Source organism: Geotrypetes seraphini, chromosome 3, assembly GCF_902459505.1.
Source record: "Geotrypetes seraphini chromosome 3, aGeoSer1.1, whole genome shotgun sequence".
NCBI lineage: Eukaryota > Metazoa > Chordata > Amphibia > Gymnophiona > Dermophiidae > Geotrypetes > Geotrypetes seraphini.
In genome coordinates, this window is record NC_047086.1 from 234,023,154 (window position 1) to 234,043,645 (window position 20,492).

The 20,492-nt window shown below is 43.8% G+C and overlaps 1 protein-coding gene across 2 annotated transcripts in view; it reads right to left on the bottom strand.

Annotated features, from left to right (window-relative positions):
* ARHGAP18 (Rho GTPase activating protein 18) overlaps positions 1-17,267 on the bottom strand; it is a 208,637-nt gene extending 191,370 nt beyond the window's left edge. For both annotated transcript variants that reach the window (XM_033938735.1, XM_033938734.1), the window contains exon 1: positions 16,923-17,267. Coding sequence is in view for 1 of the 2 variants with exons in the window: in XM_033938734.1 (XP_033794625.1) it covers positions 16,923-17,026 (104 nt within the window). In the remaining variant the exon portion in view is untranslated. The remainder of the gene's footprint in view (positions 1-16,922) is intronic.
* Between the last annotated feature and the right edge of the window lie 3,225 nt (positions 17,268-20,492).

Below are 20,492 nucleotides of genomic sequence, written 5' to 3' on the forward strand. Positions count from 1 at the left end.
AATTAATATTTCCAAATTAATAAAGTCTTTTTGCTTATTTGTAAATGGGTTTCTACCAAAGCCTTTAATTCAGTAGCATAATTAAATGAAATAACTATTTCTGAAGTTTATAGGGACGGGCAGGGATGGAGGGGATTCCTTGCGGGGACGGGTGGGGACGGAGGGGATTCCTCGCGGGGACGGGTGGGGACGGAGGGGATTCCTCACGGGGACGGGTGGGACTTTGGTGGGGACGGGTGGGATTTCTGTCCCCGCACAACTCTCTAATGCATACTGCAGCCAGACATGCTTAGTGTATATGCTTTATTCTTAATGGTCTTTCTTCTTTTCCTCAGCCAAGAATGAGCCCCCTGTCTACCTGATGCTATTTCCTGATTACATTTACTATCTTTATTCTGATGAGTCATCTAGGGTACAACCTTCTCTGTAACCTGGTCTCAGGCTCTGCTCCTATTGGTTGCTTCGCCTTGTCCCCTGGCCTTGTGGGTGTTCTTTTTGCTCCCTTGCATGTTGAATCCATTTTGCCTTAAGAGCATGTACTCCTATGTTCCCATGAACTAGTCTTTTTATCTACTATTACATAACTCAGCATCTCACCTTTGAAACGGCTTTCGTCTACCTGCCAATTCTCCTACCTCTGCCATAAAGCTCTTGCTCCTCAGAATGCCATCTTCAGCCTTCAGAAATTCAAAGTCTCTTGTCTTAGGGGCAGGAGAGACAATTCTGGTCCTCAAGAGCTGGAGCCAGATCAGGTTTTCAGGATATCCGCAATGAATATGTATGAAATGGATTTGCATGCACTGCCTCCTTGAGATGCAAATCTATCTCATGCATATTTATTGTGGATATCCTGAAAACTTGACCTGGTTCCGGCTCTCGAGGACCGGAATTGCCTACCCCTGTCTTAGAGCATCAATACGTCCAGATTTCCCCAGACACGTCCTCCTTTTGAAGGGTTTGTCTGGAGGTCCGGACAGCTTTTCAAAACCCGGCACTTTGTCCAGGTTTTGAAAAGCTTCCAGCTAGGAGCAACGTTGGGACGGCATCTGCGCATGCACACAGTGACATCACATGCATGCACGCATGTGTGTGATGTCATCATGTCACACCTCCCACACTTCTTATCAGTTCTTCAATATAACACAATAACCACCAATTATTACATAACACCTGGTTGGTTTGCGCTAGTACAAAAAAAAAATCACAGTTCTGTTTTAAAGAACTTCAGATTGTCATGATCGCGTCGCACCACATGCGCAGATGCCCTCTCGACAAGTGACCAGGTTGAGGGGGATGGGGCTGGGTGGAACGGGGCATGACTTGAGTGGAATGGGGTGGGGCCTGAGGGCAAGGCCATGGGTCCAGATTTTAATTCCTGAAAATCTGGTAACCCTAGGCAACAAGCTTCTGAGAATCTACAACTGCAAATAAATTACCTACATGCATTCAGTAAATTTCTAGCCTACCTGGATATTAGAGCATTTGTATGCTCTAAGAGAGCCAGGAAAAGCAGTAACCCCACATCCCTACTCAGGTTAAATAAACTTATACACAAGCAAATTGACAAGACACTTTGAGGCTGCTGGGAAGGCTTCCGAGTCAGCTGCGGGCCGTGTGTAGGACCCATGGTCACGGCTTTGAGAAGGTAAGTACGGCGGGTAAAAGAGAGCCGGCCAGAGGAGGTAACACCCGCGGGAGGGAGGCAAGTGAGGAGAACAAGGGGTATGTTGGGACATGGAAGAGAGGAAGAGGGACGCGTTGGGACACAGAAGGCAGGGAGGAAACTTCAGACAAAGAAGGGAGGGGGGAATGAACTTGGGACATAGGATGGAAGAATGGAAGGAGTGAGGGAAAGAGATGCTGAGGTGGAAGAGAGAATAGAAAAGGAGAATTGTTGGGCATGGGAGTCAGAGGGAACGAGATGGTTGGTGCACATGGGAAAAAGAAGAAAGAGGAGAATTGTTGGACATGGGAAGGAAGAGAGAAATATTGGACATGGAGGTAGGTGAGGCATGAGGTACAGATGGATGGAGGCATGGAGAACAGAGAGATGAGAGGGAGAAAATGTTGGATGTGGTGGTGGAGAAAGAATAGTGGAACGGATGAACAACAAAATTAAGTATAAACCTATCTTTTCTTTCTATTTAAATTACAGTACTTTATTTTGAGAACTGTTTATTTAATGTACAAGATCGGATTTGCAAACAAATTCAATTTAAGAACGGTTTAAAAAAAATGGAACCCATTCTTAACCTGGGAGCTGCCCGTCATCTACAATAAAAACAGATTTAATACTCTATTTGTAACATCTCATTCAGATGTACACAGCAGAGTTTGCTTTACGACATAACTTTGGCGATCTTTACAAAAAGAAAATTAAAAAGACCAAACAATAACAATCACCCAACACCACAACAAGCGCTCCTTTGTATCAGGGGATTAGCCACACAGGAAGGTTAGTTATAAACATGGGCCTGTTTAATGAAATTAATTTTTCATTTTATCTAAGCTTCAAGGTGTACAGGCTTGACTGTGTACAAAGAAAAGCAGTGGGGCAGCTTTCTGTTTGGTTGTTTGTTTTTAAAGAAGCAGCTCCCACAGCAGTGGCGAAACGTGGCCGGAGTACGTGAATAAAAGTGGCTCTAACTCAGTGGTTCTTAACCCTGTCCTGGGGACCCCCCAGCCAGTTGGGTTTTCAAGCTATCCCTAATGAATATGCATGAGAGAGATTTGCATACCTGTCACTTCCATTCTATGCAAATCTCTCTCATGCATATTCATTACTTGGAATCCCAATCAATACTGCTAACGGACGTATTCAAATACAAATCTTCCCCTATTTCTTGTTTAACCACATTTAGAAGAAGAGAAGAACTAATACATATATGCACACAACATTAATAATTTATTAATCAACCTTACTTTTTTCATAAATATTATAAAATATTGAATGTACCACCCTCTGAATTATAACAAACACCTATTTCAACAGGCAACCCAGGCAAATGCCCTTGTTGCCCCGAAAACCTGGATAATCAGTTCCACATTGTCCAGTGTTTTATTTAAAATGTCCTTGCCAAACTGGCATTTCAGGGATTAAACTCCTGCTTTCATGATAAGATCTTGTTCTCTCTTGAACAACAACTGACAAAATGTTCAATATATTTATAATATTTATGAAAAAAGTAAGGTTGATTAATAAATTATTAATGTTGTGTGCATATATGTATTAGTTCTTCTCTTCTAAATATATGTTATGCATGTTCATTATGGATATCTTGAAAATCCGACTGGCTGGGAGGTCCCCAGGATAGGGTTGAGAACCACTGCTCTAACCGAAGAGACAACTACCAGACCACAACAAGCTAGCACCAATACTTCATAAAATTTAAAAAAAAAAAAAAAACAAACTCCAGATGTTCACTGCTTCATGGCACTCAGACCCAAAACCTTTCCCAGTCACTGCTGGTGTAATGAATTTACCAATCTCTGTACTATAATATCAAAGGGCCCCTTTTACAAAGCCGCGGTAGAGGTTTCTACCACAGGCCGGTGAGGTAAATGCTCCAAATCTCATAGGAATTCTATGAGTGTCAGAGCATTTACTTCACTGGTCTGTAATAGAAACCTCTACCTCAGCTTTGTAAAAGCCAGCGAAAATTTGGTGTTCCCCTCCATCTCTCCCTTTTCTTCTAGAAAAAAAAAAAAAAAAAGACACTCTACAAGGGATGCTAGGACCACCGCGGGACTGTTTGTTGCTCTTAGTCTATGAAGGACGGAATGGAAGTTTCCACTGCCCCCAGCCACGAAACCTATATAGCCAGCTGCAGGATGCCGGCAGGTGTTTGGAAAAAGCAATGCAAGGTGGAGGAAGGGCAGGAGCATTTCCACTCTGCACAACACCTGTATTCTGCTGAATAAGTAACTAACACATGCTCCACCTGCAACTTGGCACTCCGTTACCCTCCAACAGAAGGACACAGCCATATACCTGCATGAAATAGCTGCTCACATTTCATGTGTTTGCAGAAGGTCTTAAAAGCTGAAGCTCTGCTCCAGATTATTAGCATACCAACCCGATCTATTACTGCTCATAAATATTTATGCCTTTGGAGTGCAAGTGCCCCTTGGACATTTTGTTTGTGCGCTTGCCTATCTTCCTGCTTTCTATTTATAGCACTTAATTGTCCGAAAGAATGACTTGGCAGCTGCACCTTGAATTCACTTGCACTGTGCAGATCCCAGGGCAAGTTTTTATCCTAGGCACATTAGATCATTACAAAAAAAAAAAAAGGGGGAATGGCTGATGCAGAGCACAGTGAGGATTACAGTATTACAGATAAAGGGTTTCATGTTCCCTGTGTTCCTCCTTGGTTCCAGGCAGAAATCACAAAGGAAAAACAACTGTCGCTTTTATACAATCCTAAATTAGGCCAGTATTCATTATGGAAACACAAAACATTTGTTTTCAATTTTCTCTGTCTGTCTGTAAGGCTCCCTAGACTATAAAATTCTTAAGGGCATCTCTGATCGAAAAAACATGACAACCAAAACAGAAGTGTCTAACCCAGGGATCTCAAAGTCCCTCCTTGAGGGCCGCAATCCAGTCGGGTTTTCAGGATTTCCCCAATGAATATGCATTGAAAGCAGTGCATGCAAATAGATCTCATGCATATTCATTGGGGAAATCCTGAAAACACGACTGGATTGCGGCCCTCAAGGAGGGACTTTGAGACCCCTGGTCTAACCTCTCATTCCTCCCTGCTTCTGGCAGCTTCTTCAACTTTAATAACCTCTACTTTGTTTATGTTAAGAAATCAAATCAGACTCTCTAGTGCAGGGATAGGCAATTCCGGTCCTCGAGAGCCGGAGCCAGGTCAGGTTTTCAGGTATCCACAATGAATATGTATGAGATGGATTTGCATGCAGTGCCTCCTTGAGATGCAAATCTATCTTGTGCATATTTATTGAGGATATCCTGAAAACCTGACCTGCCTGTGGCTCTTGAGGACCAGAATTGTCTACCTCTGGTCTAGTGGTTACATGAACTTGAGAAGAACCAAGCAAAGCCAGGGCCAGTATTAAGGGATGCAAAACAAGACCCCCAAACCAAAGTGAACCCAAGCCTGCCTCAAGCTGAAGGAGGCATAGCCCACAAGCAAGTTTAGATGCCCTATGCCCAGTTTCTGCCCTGAGCCCCTCTATGTGTATCACCTGCCCTAGGAAGCCAAGGTTCAAATTCTGCCTGTCATATTGACACTCCCTGTGACCACGGGCAAGTCATTTAACCCTCTGTTGCCTTGGGTAAAACTTAGATTGTAAGCCCTCTTGGGCAGGGAAATAAACTTATGTACCTGAGCCTAACTTGCTTTGAGCTCAAATTTGAAAAGAGGGATGTAAATTAAAGCTGAACTCCATAAATGTGTCTTCTGGCACACAAGTGCCAGATGTTCACCGCTTCCGCTGCTGTCCTGCACCGCGTAGGAGCTCTCACTGTTTGATTGGCTGTTAAGCCCTGATTCCAGTTACCATCCATCAGGTTTCCTGTATATGTTACTCTTTAGAACCCCTGAGGAAGGAGTGTTTTTTCGAAACACGGACCGTGTCGGGTCCGGGTTCATCAATCCTTTACCTTGTACATCACCACTGCAGTTTGTGCCTTTGTTTTTTGACTCGATATTTTACTGCAGTTTTGTTGGATCCTTTGTTTGTTGCCCACACAAGTGCATTTTACAATCTTGGACATTTGGATATCAGCGGATCCACCCTCCTATTGGCCATGGAGGAATCAAATTCATTTATTGGTGATCCGGGAGGCAGAGGAAACTGGAGGTTTTCCAAAGAAGAAGGAACCATTTTTTGTTAATCTGGGATGCTTACTTGAGATCCTTGGGTCCTAGAGGCCGTGGTTTAATCCTGAATTATTTTTTAGCATGGAACTGGGTTGACTTTGAGGATTAATACTGCATCAGGTCTTCCTTTTCCATAAGCAGGGAATGCAGAGTAGGGTTGATTTATGTTGATGCCGCCATGTTTTCAAACCCGGAGCTTCAATAAAAAGATTAACTACTTACACTGGCCAACCTCGATGTGTGGTATATTTGTTCCTGCTACAATGAGCATTGTTCCAGCGTGATTAATTAAGCATTAGTTGCTGGGTGTTCCTTAGTCTCCCAGTATATTGTAGGCTATTTGAGGATTTCATTGCATTGCATAAGGCTTCTGCTTAGTGAAATATTATGCGAGGAGGTTTTTTTTATGCCAGTGATTATATCTACCCCGACTAAACCATCTATTTATCTGCAACTTTAACAAGTTGTTTGGATAGAGGAGGGGATACGAGGCTTTTTCCTACCTCGCGATAATTTTCACAGCAGTGACCCTTAAAGCAGATGCTTGACAATCCCCATTTGCCCCAATTCCAGGGATTCAAGGTACATCTGTGAACAGCTCTGCAGGTTTCACATGGCTTTTGTGTCTGCTGTGATGCAAACATTTTGAGAGTGTGGTTTGATGCCATGGGGGGAGGGGGGGCATCATAACAGTCCAGATCCCTTACGGAATGTTAGAATGGATATTTCCGATATTGAGTTTGCTTGGATTAGAGTTCATGGGAACAGGGGTGGAGAGTTGATGACATGGGGAGTAGGGTTTAGGAGGGTTTATATCGTGGGGAAAATGTTTGATGATCCATTATTAGATGCCGATATTCTTTCCTTTGTGTATTGGATATTTGGACTACTTGTGTTTTGATGCTTATTTGCTTGCTATTGTCATCAATAAAGAGTTTTAACTTAAAGCTGAACGCCAAATCTCCCTGCTGTCAGTCCACTGCTGAGGGTAGCAGAGCAGTATAACCCGCAGAGCCAATAATTTCAGGGGGGCTGGCAAAGGGTTGCTATATGGCTCCAGAAAAAGGAGGACCGATTGAGACATCCGAGTTTTACTTCCATTTGGAAGTAAAACCCGGACGTCTCAATCCGTCCTCCTTTTTCTAGAGCCTTATGGTAACCCTAAACTGGGAGAACAGAGCAGAAGGTAAGGGTTCAGGAACCACAACAATGGAACAGAAGAGAATCTATGCTGCAGTGGCATCAGCAGGGGGTAGGGGGCAACACTGAGCAAACGGCAGGAGAAGGGTTTGTGACAATGACACCTACATTATACTTAGTGGCACCATATCATGCCACAGACATTGATAATAGCCAGCTGTTTAATGGCAAGTCTCTAATCTAATCTGCATTTGTTCTATAGTTTCTACTGATCAATATAAATTCTGCACAAAGAAAAAAAAAAATCCCTTCTCTGGGAACGCTGATAAGTCAAATGTTGATAGTAAGCAGTGTCAACTGTACTGTACACACCGTGCATACTTTGCCCTGTGATTCTGAAAGTCCTTTGCGATGTCACCCCAGGTACGGTTCAGCATGAATTTTCAGAGGACGAAGAGGTCACTGCTTAGGGAAACTAGGAAGGACAGGCGTGCTTTGCATTACCAGATCATTTGACTAGAACAGGAAGCCTGTACAGATTAGGTCTACCCTAACATGTAGGCAAGCTCTATAAATCATGTACATCTTAATCAATGCCTTGTGCATCCTCTAACACAAAGGAACCATAAATGAAAGCGTACACAGTCTTCCTAAACACACTTAAAATTTCCCTTAGCAGCTTTTGGAGCACTTCAATTCTATTTTACCACCACCATTTGTTTTCCTTCTCAATGAATCTTCTGCAAAGGCTTGTTCCTTTTGGATTTAGCTCACCCTTTTGCAGCAGTAATTCAAGCTAAGTGTCATACACTTCTCCCTCCGTATTCGCTGTGATAGGGGATTAATAGAACCGCAAATACAGAAAAACCGCGAATAACTTTTTCATATGTTATTCGCTGTTTTCTATTAAAAACCATCGTGAATATGGTGAAACCGCGAATAACATGGTGGGAAACCTGGCCTGTTCCTGAAGGAGAGGCAAAACACGGTGAAGAAAGTGCTGGGAATCAGCAATTTTTTTTTATGTAAATCCTTGGAATCTGCGATTTCCCTATGCAAGCTAATGTAATTTGGGAGAGGAGCCAGCAAGCTAAAAACCGTGAATAATCAAAATCGCGAATACAGAGGGAAAAGTGTACTCAGATACTGTAGGTATTGCCTGGTCCACGGTGGACTTACAATCTGTGACTTAGATTTACTGAAGGGTGTTTCAGTGGTAGCACTAACAGCATTAATACAATGCTAGTAGTAATTAAATCTCCCTGTATACCATGCAGTAAATAGCATGCGTTAATGCCTTTTAGTAAATCTAACCCTCAATTTTGTACTAGAGACAATGGAGCATTAAGTAACTTCCCAAGGTCCAAAACAGCAGTAGAATTTGAACCCCAACTACCCAGGTTCTCAGCTCACAGCTCTAACTAGAAGGCTTCGCCTCTGCTCACTTTCATGTTACAACATATCCAAGCATTACAGCACTCTAAAATATTCTTTTTTGGGTTTGTGACCAAGGGCCAGATTCATAAAACTCCCCTACCGATCTGATCCGGGTCAGGGGGGGATGATTCACGACGTGTCCTCATGCAAATGAGGACGATCGGAATCATGTCCCCAACCGACTGCACAGATCGCTCTCCAGAGATTCTGATGCATGCGCAGATCATCTGTAGATGGTCTGCGCATGCACTGGCCCTCCGTGCCCGGCAGAGCTAGAAACAAAACTTTTTGCTTCCTTTACTTTTACCTTCGTGAGCCTTTTTATTTATCTTCGCGAGCCCGTGGTTTTAACCTGCGGGTTAAAACCACGGGCTTGCATTGCGGGGAATGGCAGTAGATCAGGGAAGAGAGCAGAAGGAGATCGGGGCAGAGAGCAGGGCGGCCAGAGCAAGAGAATCGTGGCAGACAGCAGGGTTTGTACACAAGCGATTGTCCTCAGCAGTCACTTGTTTTTGTTATCGGCCAGCCCAGTCGGTGTGCCTGCATTTGTTTAGTGAATCGCGTCCTTCCTATTTTGCATGCCATTTCCCCTCATTTGCATGTGCGGATCGGATCTGATCGGAGGATGATCGGCCACGAGGTTAGTGAATCAGGTCGGAGGAAAATCAGGTCGCAAAGTGGTCGGGACACGATCAGTGTCCTTAATGAATCTAGCCCCAAGTTTACAAGACGCTGCCACTCCCCCTTAAGAATACTCCCTAGCCAGAGCTAGGGAGGCCCAGAGGGAAACAGCAAAACTCACTATAGATATCTCCATCCTGAAGCTGAGAAACTGTAATCACTACGTTAAGGTTCTGAATTGAACTGGGCCTACCTGGAGAGTTTGTGTTTTGACCTGGCCGGCTGCAAGCCAGCCTTGTGCATCTGCATGAAAATGTGCTGCTACCCCTGGATCCAGGGACCAGGCCAGAGACCCATAAGAGCTGCTGCTGAGCAAAGAAACTATCATGTATGCTGTGGTCCTGCAGGAGCAGGCCATTCAAAGACCGTTGTGTTTACAATATTAGCTTTGATTATTGCTTTCTCCCTACCTGTACATCTTTTTTTTTTTTTAACTTTATTAATTTTGAAAACTAATACAAAGTGCCATGAAGAATACAAACATTAATCATCAACATAAGCACTTAAATTCCATCAATATCATTACAGACGAAAAATATCCCTCCCCTTCCCTTCCCCACTTCAATCATGAAATAAACCAAAAAGATATCCCCCCTACCCCGTCCTGGATATATATAAAATACATCTTTAATAAAATTTTGTCACCATAACTTGTTGAGTATGCCAGACTTGGCTTACCTGGCTCCGGGGCCCGCACTCACACACAGTACCACAGGTTATAAGGTGGAAAGTCTAGAGTTCCTACTCTTATTTTGACTTGTGCCCAATGGGAGATAACAGAGGATGGGCCTGAGTATCCATTACAGTGTGGCAGTTCCATTCCTGTGGTTTTGGAGGGAGTTACCTAACGCCCTGACGGACAGAATACAGGAGGAAGAGATCTGTCAGGAAAGAGAAAATGCTGAGGGAGCCCTGGAGATCACAAGGCTGCAGTGGGAGCAGCTCGGGGTGCTGCCTCTGGATGGCTGACTCAGTCAAGGGAGAAATTGAAGCAATTTACTTTGGCCAAATAAACTTAACCAAGGGTTGCGGGAGAGGCTTAGAGACCAAAAGAGGGCCTGGAGGAACTGGAATGAATGGAGGTTCGAAAGGATTTCAGCGAGTGTTTCAGAAGGAGTTCAGCTGGTGAAGCTATTTTTATTGTGTCCCTCGGGAGATGAGTGGGACTAACATGGTTCACCTGAGCACAGGCTTACCAGACATCTGGGATAACTCAAGACATGTCCTCTTTTTCGAGGATTGTCCGGGTGCCCGGAGAATTTTGTTTTTTTTTTTTTAAATAGGGGAGTTTTAAGTTTATTGTTTTATGTATAAATTGTGTATTTAATAGTGCATTTTATGAAATATTTATGTTCACGTAATTGTATTGCACTGTCACAGTTTAAAATCAATAAAGATTTATAAAAAAATTGTTATCCCTTTTATCTAATTTCTACGTCGCTTACAGCAATAAAATTATAAAACTGTGGGATATACAAACTGGATTCATTACAGGACACATATTTACTTCAAATTATACATTTAGAAACATAGAAACATGATGGCAGATAAAGGCCAAATGGCCCGTCTAGCCTGCCCATCCACAGTAACCATTATCTCTTTCTCTCTCTGAGAGATTCCACGTGCCTATCCCACCCTCTTAAATTCAGACACAGTCTCTGTTTCCACCACCTCTTCCGGGAGACTGTTCCACGCATCTACATTGACATTGATTGACATAAGAAGACAAGCAGTTCCAGGTTTAGCCTGCTCTTCCAACTACTGCCCCACCTACCTCCTCCCTGGCAGAAGCAACAAGGTAAATCTGCTGCCATTGGCCTGCCTCGGAAGCCACCTTTCTGCAAGTCTTGCTTACACAGGAACAGGAAGTCAATGCAGAGAGGCAGCTTCTGGGGCAGACCGGCGGATGCAGGCTTACTTGTTTCTGCTGCCGGCTGCCCAAAGATTCAATTACAGCAGCCGGGCCATGGAGAGGAGGTAGGCAGAGGAGTCGGGAGCTAGAGAGGTCATGAGGGGAAGCAGTGTTGGAGGGAGGGAGAGAAGGGGGAGAAACAGCATGGAGGGAGGGAGGGCTGGAGAAACATTATGGAAGAGAGAGTGCTGGAGAAAAGAGCATGGAATAAGGCAATGCATGGTTGGGAGGAGAGAGACAGAAATAGCAGGAGATAAGGTTGGAAGGAAAGAGAGGGGAACCTTGGTGGGGGGGGGGGTTGGAAAGAGAGAGAGAGAAAGATAGAAGCACCCACAGGAGAGCGGGTTGGAAGGAGAGAGTGAGAAAAACACCCATGGAGGAGGAGGGTTTTAGGAAGGGAGAGAGAGAAGCACTAAAAGGGTACAGAAGATGGGAAGGGGGACCAAGGAAATTGGTGGCATGTGGGCGGGGTTTTGTGTGCTCTTTTTTGTCTTCACAAATATGGTAACCCCACCTGGGCAATACACACAAGAAAGCCTGGTAGTTATCTGGGTCCTGCCTGGAGATGAGTATCTGGGTATATATTTAAAATCCAGAATCAGCATTTGAAGTTGGCGCCAAGCACAGTGTTCAAATAACACATGGTAGTAAGTTTTTATTTCCTATTTTGCAAAATCAATACAAATCTATTCCCAAAGTGTAATATATTAACATTTATATCTACTTCCGGGCACAGAAGTCTTAGCTGACTGCTCAATTTGAGCCAGGGGTGATGGTTGTCCCGGAGCTACTGCCTAAAAAAAAAAAAAAAAAGGTGCCTGTAGCTTTAACTGGGGAAAAACAAGCAAACACAGTTAAGCACAGCAGAGCAGATCACCAAGAGAAATCAAAGGGTCCCCTAGATAGGAGAGAAATCACACTGCAGCTAATCACTTCTTTTTTTAATGAAAAAGGATTTTACTAGGTAATCCTCCCAAAATAAAAGAGAACTACAATACAGAAGACCGTATGAGTTGAGAACTCTATGTCCAAGGCTTCTCCTCCTTGCTCTCCTTATAAGAAGACAAGAATTCGTCTAGCCCAGCATCCTGTTCCTAAGAGCGGCCAATCCAGGTCACAAGTACGAGCACCTTCCTGCCGGCGATCATGGGTCTGTGGGCTGGAGGAGTTGGGAACTCTCCTGCCGCGATCGGCGGGTGGGGAGGGGAGACTGGCGGCCGTAGATTAAGTATAGCGGCCATGTCTACTTACCATTTAGGCCAGCATTTTGCTGGTCTATATTGCAAGCGTCTCCCGCTCCACTAGGGAGATGCGTAAGGTTGCCTAGGTTCGCCTAAGGCTACTGCCTAGCCTTAGGCAGGCTTGCAGATCTCCCTAGGCTCCTGGAGGCGCCTTCAATATAGGCGGCCTGACTGGGGAACATTTTTTTAGAAAATGTGCCTTCCGATTGGCTGATCAGACAGCTGTAGGACGCCTACAGCTGCCTACAATCGGGATGCACTTTGCAGAATCAGGACCTGAATCTCCTACTTGATGTTACAGTTCCAGCAGTTACATAGGAAAATCAGTTGCCTATTTGAGAAACGGATGAGGCATGTCTGTAGCATTCCCCCCATTGATTTCCTCCAGAGATAAATCTTGAGGTAATATGAATTGCACTAGAAACATATTAAAAAGTTTGTTCTACTTTGATCCCAACCACACAAGGTTTTTTTTTATCTTTAGTCACCCTTCCTTTTGTTTTTTTCCCTAAATATTCTCTTTCCTCCTACCAATTGTAGTTCCAGCCCTTTCTTCCCTTCATTTCCATTTGTCTACGTTACTAAAAAATTGTCATTTTCCCCGATTTCTTTTTAATTGTTTTTGTAATTTACTCTGAAATAGTTTTGGTACTCCTTTGTATACCGCCTTGAAGGTTTGATTAGGTGGTATAAGAAATTTTTAAATAAACTTGAAACTTGAATTTAAATTGTTTACCAAGTTTAGAGAAGGAAACTGAAGTTTGTGACAAAAGGTTGAAGATGTAAAAGCTCTAGTGAATCAGGATAAGCAACTTAATCTGCATTACTTGCAAAATAAAATGATAAAAAGTGGAAATTTTGAAAATTATATGAATTTTACACAGCTTTTCACAAATCTATAATAAAGATCTTTAGGAGAAACTGTTAATAAGTCTTAATAGTCATACTGGATCAGACCGATGGTCCAACTAACGCAATACCCTGCTTCCGGCACTAGTCAATCCAGGTCACAAGTACCTGGCAGAATCCCAAATGGTAGCAATATTCCAAGCTACCAATCTGGACAAGTAGTGGCTTTCCCCATTTCTCACTCAATAACAGACTATGGACTTTTCCTCCAGAAACTTCTCCAAACTATTTTTTTTTAATCCAGATACCAGAGGATGTGTTAACAGTGGTTAGTGTAACAAGTTCCAGAGCTTAACTATTTATTGAGTAAAAAAAAAAAATATTTCCTCTTATTTGTTTTAAAGTATTACCACGTAACTTCATTGAATAACCCCTAACTCATTATTTTTTTAAAAGTCTCTGCATTATTCAACAGATGCTCTTCCTCCTTTACAAAAATATATATATATTTTTTTTTTACCATCTTCTACATTTAAACAAACAGAAATGATCAACACATACAACCAAATCATCGTACTTGGAGAGTTCAACTTCACAAACTACCCACACGAGACCACAGCCCTGGCAGACTTCATCACTTCACTGTCGGACCTAGGCTTCCAACAAATGGTCCCCTCGCTGACTCACTCTGCGGGCCACATCCTAGACCTAATCTTTATTTAAAAAAGACACTTCGCCCATTATACAAACCCCAGCCTGTCCCACCAAACCAGTACCCTAATCGTTTGGTCCTACCCATATCATACCCCTTTCTTCCCTTGAGGAAACAATAATTTGTAACTTTTATTCCCTAATGTCCTTTCCTAATGTTTCTTAGTTCGTCTGTATTGTCAATCTGTCATAGTCCTTTGAAAATTGTTAATGTAAAATAATTTGTTTTACTGTTTTATACTATTATTCTTTTTATTATGTAATTCGCTTAGATTTAATAGGCGAACCATCAAATTTTATTAAACTTGAAACTTGAAACTTGTCTGATCACCATTTGATCACATTCTACTACAGCTACACAACAAAGCAACCCCAACATAAGATAATATACAACACCGACGCAATCAACCTAGAAAATCTCTCCACAGACCTTTCTAACCTAGCGGGAACATAAAAATCAAATTCTCAATCTGTTGATGAAGCTGCCGTGGACTGGCACAGTTAGGCCCTCTTTTACAAAGGTGTGCTAAGCATTTTAGCACGAAACATCAACACGTGCGCTAACCGCTAATGCGTCCACGCATTAGCACGCATTAGCATTAGTCCATGCGTTAGCACGCATTAGCGTTTAGCACATGCTAAAAAGCTTAGCGCACCTTTGTAAAAGAGGGGGTTAAGATACTGTTTTATTGTAATAACTTTTTCTATGTTCATTACATTTTATATTCTTTGACCATTCTTTTTTTCGAATTCACAGAGTTTTTATTAAATTTTTGTTAGACACAAAAAAGAACATTCTACGGAGTTTTAGAGCAAGTCTTCTAGTTTCCTTTATCTTCCTACAAGATAAGGAAGTTATGCTTTGTTTTTTGCGTTGATCTCCTTGTGAATTTCTAGGTGAGAAAATCTCAATTTTTCCAGATGTTTCAAGGTTGACCCAAATCTAGGCGGGAAAGAGAATCGGGCACCCAATGCCTAAACATCACACGCCCAAAATTTCATGCTCACCCACTCTGGGATCAGGGTACCCTAAATTAGCTGTGTAGCTACACCAATGCAAGAAACACATATGGCTCAGAACAGTTACCCAGGAATATCCCATGCTAGAAATGTACTCTGCCCCACCCACTGCATCAAAGCCTAATAAGGAACGTAATAGATGGGATGCTTCACTTGAGCCCTGTATGATACATATGGCAGAAAGGTGCACCATCCTTCTATATCTCGCAACCCCTCAGATAGGAATTCTATGAATGCAACACCACAAAAAAAAATGGACACATTTCCTCTATCTGTTTACTGTGTTGTATTGACTCACCCATTCCTTCAAACCAAAAACTTGACAAAATAAATTACTCACAAAAAGACCTGAAAAAAATCTGAATGCTAAGGAAAGGGCTGACAAACCAGATGTTATGCAAAACCATCTGAGAATCAGTGACACAACATGAGACACAAAAGCACCCAACAGTTAATGAAAGCAAATAAAAGAGCCACACAGTACAGGATAACTTATTTTGTATTTACTAGGAAAAAGTGTGAAGCCCTGCTTGTGTGGCATTAGGCTATGTAGTGATCAAAAGAAAAAACCAGACCTTTGCACATTTTTGCACTATATGGTGGGTGTATGAGGAGATTCACATTTCCTGCACAGCTAAGTCTGTGTAAAGTTACCTTGTGCTATATTTGACATCTAGCAAGGTCTCTGTTTGGAAGGAAAGATCTAAGCTTAAAAATGAAGTGACTAGAAGTTATGGTAAAAGCAGATAGCGTAGCTGGTTTTAAGAAAGATTTGGACAAATTCCTGGAGGAAAAGTCCATAGACTGTTATTAAGACATGGGGGAAGTGTCTGCTTGCCCTGGATCGGTAGCATGGAATGTTGCTACTCTTTGGGTTTTGACCAGGTACTAGTGACCTGGATTGGCTACCATGAGAATGGGCTACTGGGCATGATGGACCATTGGTCTGATCCAGTTAGACTATTCTTATGTTATGTTCTCATCTGTAGGGGCCTTTGTTTTCACTTCTTATTTTAATGCATTTTTTTTCTGGGAACTTATCAGTGCTTTTTATAATGGGAACAAAAAATGGAAGAGAATTAATGTGTGTGGAATGGGGGGGGGGTAACTAATTTCTTCAGCTAAATAATTCAATCCACCTCAACCATAGGAGACATAGGAGAACTCGCACACCATTCACACACCCTCCAACCAAAAACGTCAAAAGAAAAAAAAACAGTTCGACAACCTCCCAGCCATTCGAGCTGCAACACTCGACCCCCAACTCTACAACCTATTGACCTCCACCACAAACTACAAAACCTTCAAAAAAGAAATAAAAACCCTTCTATTCCAAAAAACACATAAAACCGGACTAACACAATCAGAACTGTCCAAGCATCACCTGCAACTACTCCATATGTACTTCTGATGTCATGACCATTCAGACATAATTTATGTTATGTTTGGATTAATGGTTACATATATGAGGTTCAATAAAAGAAAATTTTCACTGCCTGTTTCTATTCTGACTATTTATTCCGTTTCATGGTTATTACAAAAAATATATTTTTTACAAGGGGGGTGAGGGTGTCAAAAAACGATGGGCCCCGGGTGCCACATACCCTAGGTAGCCACTGCTAGTAAAAATCCAATTTCGTTATACGGTGTAAGCTTCGGGCAGCCGACAGAAATGTAACAGGTGCAGCTTCCAAAGTCTAACTTGCATTTACTCAAGTGGGATTTCCCCCCCCCCCCCTCCTTAATAAGATCCCATCCCATCCCATCCTTTTTAAAGAATCCGCACACAAAAGTAAGCCCTCCATCCTCTCCTGCCGCTTTGGAGGCTGCCAGGTAAGCACCGCCCAATAAAGGTCTCTCGTTTTGTCTTTGAATTCGTTTGCACAGGCGAAAAGCCTTGAATCTCTCTCACACCCCACTTCGCTAGGAAGAACCCGTGCTCTTTAAACTTTGATCGTATCTTCTGGCCTGCAGTCATCTGATACAAGGGAAACCTTAGCTCAGCAGCAGCAGCCTGTCAGCTCGGACGGCTGGTTCAACCCGGCATTTGGAACGCTTCCGAGCTCCACGTTTTCTTACCTTCCCCCGTCTCCCTCTTTGGCCCGGGCGCCCGGCGCGGTCTCCTTGCCGCTGGGGTGATAGGCGGTCAGAACGACTCCCTGGGAATTAGACGGCCACTCCATGGTGCGAGCAGCATAATTTCTCGGGCTCGCCTCGAGTTCCTGCCCTCACCAAGCAACTGGGCTCATTAGCATGGGGCAGCTCCTCCTCTCCGGCCGGCCAGGGGAGAGCGCGCGCTCAGGCTTCCTGTCTTTCGCTGTGGCAGCCCCGATGACTCACGACGAGCAGGGTCAGCTGCTTCCAGAGCCAGAGGTTCTCCGCTTGGGGGGACAAGCCCAGCTCTTTGCCGGGTGATTGGCCTAATAGCGCGTGCGTGGTATATATCTGTGCTGCACGTTTGTTTGTGCGTGGGGGGGAGGGAGGGGGGTTGTGCACCTCGTACTAGGGCTTCAGCCGTTGCTAAAATCAATTCTTCATTTCATCGATGCATGTATCATTCCCCCCCCCCCCCCACCATATTTAAAGAGGATACCTGCATAGGACTCTGATGTAGGTGTAGGCAGAGAAGCAAAACTGCCAACTGAATTGTCAACTTATCTTTTTAGTCTTGGCTGAAAGTCAGAGTGGCAGCTGGGGGTTGTTGAGCTGGCAAGAAGAAGGGCAAGTTAGTTTCTGTGGTGCAGTGAGTTCAGGGCAATCTTATCTTCTCAACAACTAGGGTGCCTTGCTGGCTAGTTATGGACTTGTGAGGTGCTTGTCCCATCTCTATCGGACAGTATCCTTCAGAGCACCCTTTTGCTTCCTTGATGCAGAGATCTGAAGGGAAGGGGTGAGACTGGAGGAGGTAAAGAATAGCAGCCACTCAGCTTCACAACTCCCCCTCCCACCCATATGGGGAAAGGAAGAGAGGAATATGATTGGAGCAGACACTGCACATCAAAGGGCCTCTTCTCTTGTCCCTTTCTCTCCCATCACAGATGCAGAACAATGCATGTTATTTTCAGGTTAGCAATTATAATGTTATAGATAAAGAGGAAATGGCTCATCCAGTCAGCCCATCTGAAACATCCATTATATCCTCCTCTCCCTAATAAATCCCAAGTACCTGTCCCACACTTTCTTGAATTCAGACACTGTCTTTGTCTCCACCACCTCCAGCGGGAGACCATTTCATGCATCTACCACCCTATCTGTAAAAAAGTATATCTGTAGATTACTCCTGAGCCTATCGCCTCTTAACTTCATCCTATGCCCTCTCATTCCAGAGCTTCCTTTGAAACAAAAGAGACTTACCTCATGTGCAATTATCTCTATCATAGCTCCCCTTTCCCGCCTTTACTCCAAAGAATACATATTGAGATTTTTAAGTCTGTCCCCATATGCCTTGTGACAAAGACCACCGATCATTTTAGCAGCCTTCCTCTGAACCGACTCCATCCCGTTTATATATCTCCAGAATTGTGCACAATATTCTAAATGAGGTCTTACCAGAGTCTTATACAGGGGCATCGATACTTCCTTTTTCCTACTGGCCATTCCTCTCCCTATACACTCTAGCATCCTTCTCGCTTTTGCTATCACCTTTTCAACCTTTTTGGCCACTTTAAGGTCATCACATGCTATCGCACCCAAGTCTCGCTCCTCTTTCGTGCACTAAAATTCTTCACCCCCCTTAAACTGTACCATTCCCTTGGGTTTTTGCAGCCTAAATAAATGAGCTTGCATTTCTGTGCAGTGTTCTGAAGGGCTTGCACTGCGGGAATCAGGGCAGGCAGGAGTTCGGGTCAGGCACAGGAGATCGGGGCAGTGAAAATAAGAACAACGGAATAGATAAAACAGCGCTTATAGCAGCAAATAAAGTAAAAAATAAAGATGTTAAAAGCGGCAATAAAGGACTAGCCAAATGGGCCTTAGGCAGAATTGGAAGCAAAGATAGCTGCTTTTCATTTAATCGGATGAAGAAAGGCAGAGTTGAATTATTCCATACCTCAGCATAAAGTAGCAAACTAGCATAATCGGGGCTGGCAGGGCAGAGAGGCAGGGCAGTCGGAAAGGGCTTGAACAACTGGTCCTCAGCAGTCGCTTGTTTGTGATCGGCCAGCCCAGTCGGTGTTGTAAGGTTTTGGTTAGTGAATTGCATCCCTGTCTACTTTGCATGCCGTTCCCCTCATTTGCATGTGCGGATCGGAGGATGGTCGGCAGAGAGGTAAGTGAATCGGGCCGGAGTAAAATCAGGTCGCAAACCGATCAGTAAACGATCGGTTTGCTTAGTGAATCTAGCCCTTTCTCTTAGTGAGTGACCTCCTTTGCAAAACCTTCTTTGAATGAGGAGACTGCAACCCTTCTCAATGATTTCTTTAGGACTGTGCTTGGTGTTCCTTGAAAAACACGCAACAAGACTCCAGGTCTGAAAACAACTTGTCTTGCGCGCTTTTGACCTGTCACCATGCATCTGTCAACTGAATGCTGCCCTGTGGTTCATGAAATGAATGTATTGAAAAACCATGCCTTGATCTAAAACTGTTCTCCTTTCTATAAAGCCAGTTCACCAATTAGTCAGCTCAGTTTCATAGGGAGTAAAAGGAAAGTGCATCAGACGCATATGCCCAAAACAGACTGGTGATGTTTTGATCATGCCCAAGATAGAGTCATTCTGATTGGGTTGTATATCAAAATTCAGTTTTCAGGTGCTTACGGAATAATTGGAGGGAGCCCAGGTTCCGCAGTGGGATAGTAAGATCGTTCCAAAGCCCTGTGATTTTGGTGGAGGGATTTTCCCAGTTTACCCGCATAGAGAATACCATGTAGAGAGGGGAAGACTAGTTTATGTCTTTGAATAAAGATATTTAAAAAAATAAATAAAAGATATTTGAAATAAAAATAATTTTTAATGTTATGTTAAAACACATTAACTTTGCGTTCACGAACTTGTTTAAGATGTGCTAATGCATGCCCCTCGTGTCTACAATTAGTCTCCCAAAGTGCTGCCTGCTCTCTACTCTCATGGCTAGGAATAATTTTCTTCGCTCCTGCGTTCTCGTGACGTCGGGAAACAGCCCGAGCCTACCTGGAGAAAACCTGAGCCTACCTCCCGGAGCATCGGGGCAAAAAGAAGCTGCGGCAAAGTCCAGGATAGATCTCTGGATAGGGGTAGAAGTCCGAACCGCAGCGGGCTCAGAACGGACACTGTCCTTCCGTTTAGAGCAGCGGTCTCAAACACGCGGGCCGCATTTGGCTCTCCAGGTGCTATTTTGCGGCCTGCAGTCTGGACGCGATGATCAACTGTAAAGCGGTGGCGGCTCCTCACGCATTTTTCTTCCCCCTTCCCTTGTGGAGCAGCAGCGTGTCTGGCCGGCTCAAGTCGATCAATCCGTACAAAGCCGCAGGTGGCGGCTCCTTGCACTATCCACTCGTGCATCGGAAGCCTCTCTGACGTCACAACATCAGAGAGGCTTCTGACGCAGGCGCGGATCTCGCGAGGAGCCACCACCCGCGGCTTTGAACGGAACGATCGATTGGGAGCCGGCCAGACATGCTGCTGCTACACAAGGAAGGGAACCGAAGGGGAGGGGAAAGAGAAATGCTCTG